General features: G+C 37.8%; 1 protein-coding gene across 1 annotated transcript; it reads right to left on the bottom strand.

Annotated features, from left to right (window-relative positions):
* Positions 1–461: 461 nt before the first annotated feature.
* On the bottom strand, positions 462–890 carry LOC149204693 (uncharacterized). The gene has a single exon (XM_089397185.1). The coding sequence runs from the start codon at positions 888–890 to the stop codon at positions 462–464; it is 429 nt and encodes a 142-aa protein (XP_089253311.1).
* Between the last annotated feature and the right edge of the window lie 10,551 nt (positions 891–11,441).

The raw sequence follows: 11,441 nt of genomic DNA, 5'->3' as shown, positions 1-11,441 counted from the left end.
CAGTCATTGTACAAAAACTCTTCATATATAATAAAAGAATTCTCTTGCATATGATTTTGTTTATGCTGCTATTCATGATGTCTTTATATTAATGGTTTCCACACATTAATATGTTATTCATGTTTTATGATGAATGTTAAGGCGTAGTTCGTAAAGTAATATGACAATGGTGAATGTTAATTACTTAGGCGGTGCTGCACCCGACCAATTTAAGGAAAAAGGAATTGGGGGTGTGACACCATGGGTTATGTGCCAAGGGCATTGATTGCAGACCTCCTTTCCAACAATATTGTCGACATGTAATATCATATCACGAGCTAATATGAAGTTATTGGGTTTTTAGTTTCTGAATTTAATCCAGTACAAAATGGTCAGACAAACATCAGCAAGATAATGCTTACCTTTCTTGAAATGAAATGATGTTATATGTGTTGTCTGACATTGGTTGTTTTTTACTTTTCTTAAAATGAAATGATATTGTCTACATACAAGTGATCTTCCTTGCTTCTTTCATTGGCAAGTTGTCGTTCATAAACAATTTCTTGTTCTTGTTGATGAATCTTGGCCTTCTCTATCAGTTTTCCAATATATTTGGGCTCCCTCTTTGTCTTGTCTTCCAGCAAAGGGTGAGTTGTCTTGCTCTTCATTTCATCATATACCCCATCATAATAATAAAAAATAGAAGGGTCATGTTCTAGTGCTTCCTTATGATGTTGCTCAACATCTTTGTGGGACTTCTTGTTCGAGGTCTGACGAGTGATTTCACCTTCCACATCATCTTCCTCGTCATCTTGGAAACGGGGAGGGGATGGACGAGGCGGTCGCGTGTGCTTCTTCGGCTGAATAGGTGTTCTCAATTGGAGGGCATAGTTTCCACTTTGAAGCATCATGTTTCCGCGGTATGGAAATCGGTATTTTCAGAGTCAATACTCTAATTTGTTATATGAACATTGAACCACCGTCTGACAGAAAAATTAGGGCATGGGGCAAGGGGAGTCCTTAACCAAAAACAAAATGAAATGATATTATCTGTATAGTTTTCGGAGAAACAAATAGATTTAACAGAAATGTGTTTAATCAACATTTCTACTAAATTATGCATTTAATTCATAAATAAATTTTATTGTGTCGGAGAAACAAATAGATTTAATAGAAATGTGTTTAATCAACATTTCTACTAAATTATGCATTTAATTCATAAATAAATTTTATTAAAATACAAGTTAGTAATATTAATTTTTTAAATAATACGTGGGAGAATATTTATTTGTCAATAACACTTAACACTTAACACTTAACACTTAACACTTAAACTTGAAGTTAAGAAATTATTTTTAAATTTTATATGGTTTGGAATAAATTTTCCCTCTCACAAATATATATTTTAAACTAAGTACAACTAATCAAATCAATATCATATTTAAAAAATATTTTTAAAATCTTCAAATGATTTAATTTGTAATTTTGAAAGTGACCACGACAATAAAATGAAGCAAAAACGACAATAAAATGAAGCAAGCTGAGGTTTAAATATAAACTTCAATAAATTTAAATAAAATTTAAACTCTTTCAATTTTAATTATTATACATACAGTTTTGAATTAAACCAATCAAATCAAACCGAATAAAGGAGACATGTTTGAAAAGAAGATGCACTCAACTACTACACAACAAATCAAACCGAATAAAGGAGACATGTTTGAAAAGAAGATGCACTCAACTACTACACAATCACCTCCCGGGCATACCTTATTTTTGTAGCCAATACCCATTTGCTGATCGATTAAACTGAAACGCAACATTTGTTACGTTAATCAATATAATATTATATTTAACTCGTATCGCTCAAGAATCCATAACTAACTTTACATTAACTTAGTGGAACTTAACTTTAATATTATTCCATTTTCAAAATTTTCAATAAATCACCGTTTAGCGCAGCTCTCAGAACTCTTAATAATAATTCATACTTGAAGTCAGGCGAGTGCAGGTTGTCTAGTGGGATGGTTTGTTTTTACTTCACTGCTATTCGAATCTCATGCTATAACACATTTTAACTTTAATATAATTTAATTGATTTTAAATTTATAAAGAAAGATATAATCTTTTAAATAATTGAGTGGACTATAGCAATCCAATTATAGTAATTTTTTGTATTCACATCTCATATTTTGCAATTTCATAAATATTGTTATTAAATTATTAAATAAAATGTTATTAATGGCTATTGAATTTATTAAAATAAAAAATGTAAGATTAAATAATTACTATATTATTAAATATTAGTATTTATAAATTTAATAAATAAGATGATAAGATAGATTTATTTTTATCTATTTATATATTAACATTATTGTTGTATTGTTAAAGATCATCAAACATTTTTATCAACAAGCATCTCAACTATATTTATAGAAAAATTATGACACTTTATATGGTCACCTAAATTATAAAAATTTATAAAGATCTATTTTACTTCAAGGGAAAGAGATGTTCCTATTTTTAAGAAACAAGATATTATATGTAATGGTTGTGCACTTGAAAAACAACATAGGAATGGGTTTCCTATAAGAACATATGAAAGAAAAAGAAATATTATTGAATTAATGCATACTTGTTTGTGTGGGCCAATAAATGAAATCACTTGGGCAAGCCTTTTATTTTCTTATCTTCATTTATGATAGAAGAATCGTTGTGTGGATTTATTTCACAAGAAAGAAAAATGGTGAGTTTGAATATTTTAGAGAGTTTAAAAACATGGTTGAAGTGAAGGTAATAAAATACATCAATATCCTTAAGTCATTTCAAGGAGGAGAATATACATGGGTCAATCTTTTGTCACATTTTGACAAAGATTTTCACAATATGACAATCAACCATGGTCAACCATGTTCAATCTTTGTCACATTATGACAAATATTTTCTCATTATGAAAATCAACCATGCTCAACCATGCTCAATCATGGTCGACCATCATCCAATGTCGCATTGTGACAAATATTGTCTCAATATGAAAATCAATCATGGTCATTCATGGGAAACCATGGTCAATCATGGTCAATATGAAAATCAACCATGCTCAATCATGGTCAACCATGTTTGTTTTAGGGTTTATAATATTTATCTTAGGGTTTATATACCTTCGATTTACAATACTAATCCGTTGGGTTTAATACTATTCCATTATATTTTTAGTATTAGTCCCTCGGCGTTATTAGTGTCTTGGGTTTATAATATCAACCCATTTGGTTTATAAATATAAGGGTTAAATATTATTGAAAGGGTTTATAATATTAATCCTAGGGATTAATATAAATCCCTTAGGTTTATAGTATAAATTCCAATCATGGTCAACCGTTGTCAACCATGGTCCAACGTCACATTTTGACAAGGATTGTCTCAAAATGAAAATCAACCATGCTCAATAATGTTTATTTTAAGGTATATAATGCTTATCTTAGGGTTTATATATGTTGGGTCTCTAATATTAATCACTTGGGTTTAATGTTATTCTCTTGGGGTTTAATATTAATCACTTGGGTTTAATATTATTCCCTTGGGATTTATAATCCTTTGGGGTTTTAGTACTAATCCCTTGGGTTTATTATGGGTTTATAATATCATTCCCTTGGGTTTATTAATCTAAGGGTTCATATTTGTATGGTATAAAATTATTCATAGGGTTTATCATATTAATCCAAGGGTTAAATATAAATTCCTTGGGTTTATAATCATGGTCAACCTTGGTTGAATGTCACATTGTGTCAAAGATTATCTCAATATGAAAATAAAAAATGGTCAACCATTGTTGACCATCATCGACCATTGTAAATCATGGTTATCTATGGTCCAATGTCAAATTTTGACAAAGTTTGTCTCAATATGAAAATCAAGCATGGGAAACCATGTTCAACCATGGTACAACGTCACGTTGTGACAAAGATTGTCTTAATATGAAAATAAAACATGTTCAACCATGGTCCAATGTTGCATTGTGACAAAGATTATCTCAATACAAAAATAAACCATGGTTGACAATGGTAAACCATGTTTATTTTAATGTTATAATATTTATCATAGGGTTTATATACCTTGGTTTATAATATTTATCTTAGAATTTGTCATAGAATTTTCTCAATATGAAAATCAATCATGGTCAACCATAGTCAATCATTGTCAACACTAGTCAAACATGGTCAGCCATGGTCAATTATGGTCAACCATGGTTAACTATGGTCAACACTAGTCGAACATCATATTGCAACAAAGATTGTCTTAATATGAAAATCAACCATGGTCAACCATGGTCCAACATTGCATTGCGAAAAAGATTGTCTCAATATGAAAAACAACCATGGTCGACCATGGTCAACCATGGTTACATTGTGGCAAAGATTACCTCTTGTGTTATAGACATTTTTGTGCCTTACGGATTTGAGCATGAAATGTCCATAATCCAAGGGATCCAAAGTCCCTAAAAGTGTTGTTCCTGCCCCTAAAGGAACAAGGTCAACCAATGACAGTTTCTCCCAGAAGTTCTCCACCAAAAACCACTCAGAACTAGTCAAATCAGGACCAATTCAGAAGCTCCACTAGCTGCCTGCGTTGCAAAGCACCCAAATACACTGGCTAGGTGCGTTGTAACGCACTTGAATGCACTACCCAGGTGCATTGAGCAGGAAATGACAAGTGGCAGAGTCATTCAACGAGGTGGAAAGACCATGGAAGCTTCCAGAATCTTCTCCAATGACACTTGCCTCACTGAAGTCGACCAAGTGATGAGTAAGAGGCTCTCAGTCCCCAAGTGGAAGCAAGAACTGACAGAGAGAAGCCACAAGTCAAAACATAAGCTGACTCATCCTCTCTGCTTAAATCTATATATGGATCCCTCATCCCAGAGATCCAGAGGCTGCAATTTTTGACCTTTGCAGAGAATTGCTGTTGGTTTGAGATTGAGATTAGTACATTGGGTGATTTATGCTTTGTTGGAGGAGAGGAAGGGATTCCTTTGTTGGGAGGTAGATGCTGGATCGGGACTCACTTGGTTGTATCTCCTCTTGGACTTTCTTATCATATCAATAAAATTATTTGAGTTTCTCCTACATGCTGTGTATCAATGATGCTTTGTTATATTTGCATGTTTAGCTTAATCTGATCCTAAGCTTTTTATGAGTGTGAATCTATATCTTCGTGTACTTTCTCTCTTTTGTGATCTTGCAGGAATTCGGTGAAGCTGGGCCCGTAAGGGAGCACGGAGCTGGGAGCTATTGAATAGAGGAGCGATTGGATCAACAAACTAGCGAAAGACACAGGTTAGTTACATCCTTCCTCTTCATTTACATCTCATAAAGAAGAATACTCAAGTAGTTTTCCTTGTTTGTTGCTAAGGCACTATCACACCTTAGAGTGGGATAAGGGAATTCTGAATAGATACTTTTCCCAACAACAAACTGGTGACTCCACTGGGGAACGTATCTAGTTAGTTTATTTTTGTTTCTATTGTTGTTCTTCTCATAAACTCAGGAGTGTTGAATCGAACTGCATTTGCCATTTACAAATGCAAAGTAGAGATCTGCTACTCTAGTCCATTCACTGGGCCTGTTTATGATCTGAATAGCTGATCCACAAATGCTCTAACTGCCCTTTGTGATAGCTCTTAGTCCTCCTTTAAATCATCCTTCTAATTGTACCTTATTGATAGCTTTTATCCGGCCAAAAACCATAGATTAAACTGCAAACCGTGACCCAGAACCCAGAGAAAATTCTCGTTTCTGCTTCAACGCAGGCTCTGTGAAGAGGTTCTGCATTTCAACGCAGGTCTCGAGAGGGCTACCTGTGCTGCAATTCAGTTTCTCTGTGCAACAGGTGCGCTGATCTGCCTTTGCCCTGTGTAGCTGTGGTTCTTTGCTTCATTTTGTTCAGTTTTATCTCTGATTTTTGTAGCCTGTTATCAGTATGTGTACCTATCTGAAAACCCCTTTTCTTTGCCTTAATTCCGCCTCAGTTGTATAAAAGAAACTGTATTTGTTTTTGTGTATTTGTTACATCATTTTCAGTTTCCCATTACAAAAGTAAACTAATCATACTGTCGCCCTTAGATCTAGACCTGTCGTAAGTGTCATTTTGATCTTAGGAGAAAGTTTGTTTGTTGTTGACAGTTGATTGCGCTTTTACTTTTGTCTTTTGGTTTGAATTTGTGAATTTCTAGTGTCGAAACAAGTGCTTACTTCAAAATCATAAAGTGTCGTAATCGTCTTTTTGATTTAAAAAAGAAACTTGTTTGTGTTTTCACTTGAAATCGAATTCAAATTTGTACAACAACTTTCTTTTTAGGCATCAATATTAAGAAAGTAAAAACAAATACATGCATTTGTGCATTTGCATATTGATAGTTTGTATGGTTTGATTTAGGAAAAGTGCATTTACAGTGTGCTCTTTGCTCTTTGAGAAAAGATTGTGTCTTTCTTTTCCCCTTGTAGCTAGGATTTTCATTGTTGAAAAGAGATAAATGCTTGTTTATCATCTTTAGACTGCATTTAGGAATTGTATCTACATCTCGTGGTGATCCAAAAAGGCAAACTTCTAAGAAAGATCAACCTAAAATAAATTGAATGAACTTAACAACGCACTGGAACTTAACGCACAACATAGAGGTCTAGGCTAGAGACGTGTTTCGGCGTCGTAAAACCTGGTGACTGTCGGTCTCACTGATGGTTGGGTGATTCCTCCTGAGAGATGATAAGTGCCAGTACGGATTATGCTCCCACGTACCGCCGAGTATATATTGGGAGACCCCTATAGGCATAAAACCTTCATCCATAGGAAGCCGTGTCGGCCGCCCTACTGATCGCAATGCACTGAACACAGCATTCGGGAAGATTGACCGCCCGTACCTTAAAAAGTATTATGCGGTTTTGCGATTGGTTTGGCACACCCCCTACCTAGAACTCCAGAGCAGTCCCTTTCGTTCCTTTTCAGACTCCTTAACAGAAAAGGTCCATCTGAGCACTTGTCACTTCAGGCTCATTAAAAATCGAAGGAGACTAGAGTCATCTTTTGCTTTTTCTCGACTCTTTAAAATTGAAAAAGCAAGTTGTGTCCAAGCGTCGTTAAAATTTATTTTAAACGGAATATTCATACCCTTTTTCCTGCGTTGATCTTTAGGTTGAGAAAATGGAGCCTACCAACCAAGGAATTCCCCTTGGTGGAAATCCTAGTCCCTTCTCCTCTTGGGGAGATGTTGGTGCGCCCCATATGGCCACATTGTCGCTTCCAAGACTGACAATTGGCTTGCCGGTCTGGCTCTTCTCAACCAATGTCGTTCAGAACACCACTATTCCTGAACAGTCGAATCAGCAATTAGACGAGTCCAGAGTTACCCACCAGCCTTCCACTTCCTCTAATTCTTCCTCTCCTCCTTCCTCTTCGCTTGACAGGGCTGGCAAAGCCAAAAGTCAAGTTCCTAAGGAGAAGAAGGAAAAGAAGAAGAAAGAGAAGAAGAAGAAGGAGCCAAAAGCGACTGGGGGCAAACGAGTGTCGTCTAACGAAAATCCACACACTGCACTGACCAGGCCTAAATCGCCATGTGTCATTTGCAAGGGAGACCACTGTCACAGAGATTGTCCCTGCATCCCTCGGATACTAAGGGACTATTCTCCCCATTTGCACAATCCGGTGGCGTCAACCTCTAATAGCCATGTTGAAAGCACACCGTCAACTAGCGAAAGTGAAGTCCCAGGACAAAAAGGGAGAGCTAGATCTCCCTGTAAACTGTGCGAAGGCAATCACGCCATCCACTGTTGTCCCTTCTTAGACGAAGCAAAAAGAGTTTTGGATGATCGTCCAGTTTCACCGTTACGACTTCCTCCTGGATATAAAAAACTCTTGCCGAGTCCTTCGTTAGTTGAAAATCCAGCTGGCCCGCTCAAGTGGTCAGCTGAAGCGCCGGTCATTGAAGATGAACCAGCTGAATCCATACCCGACGAAAGTCAAAAGGTCGAGGCGGCAGTTGACCCGGTCTTGCCTTCAGAGGTTTTATCTTCCAATGATACAATCACTGAGGAGAATAAGGATGACATCGTCCAAATTCTCTTCATCAACACAGACTCCGACGGACACAGGGGCAACCTACCCATTCCTTTATCGCAGGAAGGAAGTTTGTCAGAGCCGTACCCGGCCGTCTACTCGGTCCCACCTCCAAGCAACCTAGTTGTCTCCTTCGACTGGAATCAACTAGGCAGACCCCGTTTACCAGCAAGCATACCATTCAGAATTATCATCCAAATATATAGAATGGTTATGGCTGGTACCATCATAGATGAGGGGGCTTCTGTGAGTATCCTTTCCTCTACTACTTGGAAAGCGCTTGGTTCGCCATCGCTTTTGCCTGAGATGAGAAATCTGACAGGCTTTGATAAAGGAACCAGTCGACCTTTAGGGATCCTCCCCAATGTGCCCATAACATTGAAAGGGAAGACCGTTCAAATGAACGTGATGGTCATTCAAGGACCCTTGGATTATAACCTACTCCTTGGACGAGACTATATTTATTGCATGGGAGCCATCGTCTCCTCACTCTTTAGAGTAATGTTTTTTCCGCACGAAGGAAGAGTGTTCAAGCTCGTGGACCAGCTTTCATTTCCCAGATCACGCATCGCAAATAGCCATATACCATCCCTAAATGGTCTCTTCGCGCAAGAAATGTCTGAACCCATGATCCGTCCTCCCGATGAGCGCGAGTAATTCGGAGGGATATGACTGGAACCCAGGGGGCATGCGTCCTGGTCTGCTTCGGCAGGAAAACTTTGGGTATAGGGTAGGTTTCCGCGGGAGAATATGACTAGTCCGTACCCCATCCGTGATTGGAAGAGGGGTTGTTCTAGAATAAGATTCTTTTGTCAAAGTTATGTGTTTGGCACTCGTTGTCACTCACCTTTGTCTATCTCGGTAGACATTTCCGAGGAAGTGTTTTGTTTGCACCGCAAATAGAGCAATCTTTGGTAACTTGAAAGAGGTAGGCTTCTCCCGGTTAAACAAATGTTTTTCCTGCAAATTGAGGGGTAACCTTGAAACTCTATTTTATACCTGGGGGCATGCAAACCTTTTGGAGTGCAAGCAAGGGGCGACTATTTATTTTTTAAATTTTTAGGACCTCTAACCCTTTAAACTCGTAGGATTAGTCGTTTCCGAACTTGCATAACGAAAGGATGCGGGGCATAGCTTTGTAAGGCACAAGATCCATAAAAAATGGCATCTTATATGAGACATTCTTATCATATGACTGGATAATCGAGCAGTTTTAGCACATAGTTCATGCTCGTTAAAAAATAAACATAAGATCGAGCAGTTTTAGCACATAGTTCATGCTCGTTAAAAAATAAACATAATATCGAGCAGTTTTAGCACATAGTTCATGCTCGTTAAAAAATAAACATAAGATCGAGCAAGTGTTTCAACCCGCGTTTAAGCTCTTTAAAAAATGAACTATCCTTCGGTAAATAACCGCCGTGAATGTAACATTATCAGCCATTAAAGCCTTGGTCGTGTTTGCACCGTCACCTCCACTTTTCCATTGGCCGATCATTCACCTCCATTTGATTGTTTACCCATTTTGAGGAACAGCTGCGAAGAGTGATTTCACTAGCCATCCTTGTGACACTGCCGTGCTTGGAAAATTCCAACCCTTACCTGGAATCAGCTGCTACCCATTTTATCATTCGTTCTTCAAAAGACGAGTCTTCTTTAAGCTCTTTTCATCTGACTCATAAAATATGAAAAGATTGTCAAGTTTTGGCCTTCCAGCTCGTTAAAGCGACCGGAAGTGCTATCCCTCCTCTAGATTTTAATCTTTTTGGACCTGAGGGATTATTGCACAAAAAGATCGAGGGCTTGTTTTGTTCGGCTCGTTGAAACTATCGAAAATTCATCCCTTCTGTATTGTTTTATACTTTTTCGGACTTAAGGGATTAGATGACAAAAAAGGACTTCCGGAGTTAACTTTACGTACCTTTTCAGACTCTCTAAAAATGAAAAGGACCGAGTTATCTTTGTCGTTAGACTCGTTAAAAAGATTAATAGCGACAAACTTGTCTTTAGACGAGAACGAGTTTCACTATCGCTAGGCTCGTTAAAACATAGCGATGGGTTTGCCCGAAGGGAAAATTATAGAACAAGCATATGTTATCCTCCTCAAGCTTGAAAAAAATAAAGAGGTACTGGTCAGCAATGACTGGGGAAAAATTGAGAAGAAACTCAAAGAACCTTTATTGGTAGCAAGTCGCTCTTGAACATGACACTTCCACTCCGTGCCTAAGTCGAGTTGGGTTGTTTCATTCACCGGTCACATCACCATGGTCTCGCCATACCATCCACCTTTGGGGTAAATGCTACCAATCCATCACATAAGTGTCGTCGATATGTTCAAGAGAAGTCATCCAGAGAAGTTACCCGTGTCCCATCCACTACCATACATTATACTTCATTCTTTCATGACCGCCACCCTGAACCATATATCATCAGATCGTTTTCACCTCCATCAAAATCATTTGCTCCGTTCCATGTCATCGATGTGGGATTCATTAAGGCCCTCCTTTGACGGATTGCTTCTTGTCGACATCAGCTCATTATCCAAGAAGTTGATCTAGGAACACCCCCTTCAGTACTTTGAAGCTTGAATGCCTCAATGGCAAGTTTCTCACTTCCGGCGACAGGTATACATCAATGACCTTTGACCGAAAGATTTTGCGTGGTGTTCGACGCCAAGTCCTTTATTCACACCACGTGAATTGTACTGCAGTACCTTGAGGGTCGTTATCATTATCGGTGATTCCTCTCGCGCTTGTTAACAGTTTACATCATTGACTGGTAATCAAGCGATGTCTTTCCATGTTCGACTTCAAAACATTTCTCACATGGATCGACTTGTACTTAGAGTGAAGATCGGGGGAGATTGAAGACCCCGGATCCAGTTTCATCCATCCGGGCTGCGATATATATTCAGGAAAAATAAAGACATTGACATGTACAGCATTGCAGAACAGATAATCATCCTACCAAAAGGATGATGATTTCATCAGAATCATCAGTCTACCATCAGACGATTGTCTGTCCTATGTACGTAAAAATGAATTTATAAAGCTGAGCATGGGAATGCCCGCCTCAGCTAGATCATGAAAACAGTATGAAATATAATGTATTGTACTGTATCTTATTACAGGTCTCCTCCCAGCATTGAAAGAACTTCGGATCCTCCTAATAAAGCATTTCACCCGATAAACGGCCTCATACTTTAGGGGCAATTGTTATAGACATTTTTGTGCCTTACGGCTTTGAGCATGAAATGTCCATAATCCAAGGGATCCAAAGTCCCTAAAAGTGTTGTTCCTGCCCCTAAAGGAACAAGGTCAACCAATGACAACTTCTACCAGAAGTTCTCCACCAAA

This window comes from Pinus tabuliformis, chromosome 1_2 (assembly GCF_031772625.1).
Source record: "Pinus tabuliformis cultivar Carrire ecotype Pingquan chromosome 1_2, CPIR1, whole genome shotgun sequence".
Classification (NCBI taxonomy): Eukaryota; Viridiplantae; Streptophyta; class Pinopsida; order Pinales; family Pinaceae; genus Pinus; species Pinus tabuliformis.
This window is presented reverse-complemented; position numbering and strand designations above follow the sequence as displayed.

Bases quoted from the DNA above. Each gene is read 5' to 3' on its own strand.
- LOC149204693 (XM_089397185.1), bottom strand. From the start codon at position 890: ATGATGCTTCAAAGTGGAAACTATGCCCTCCAATTGAGAACACCTATT.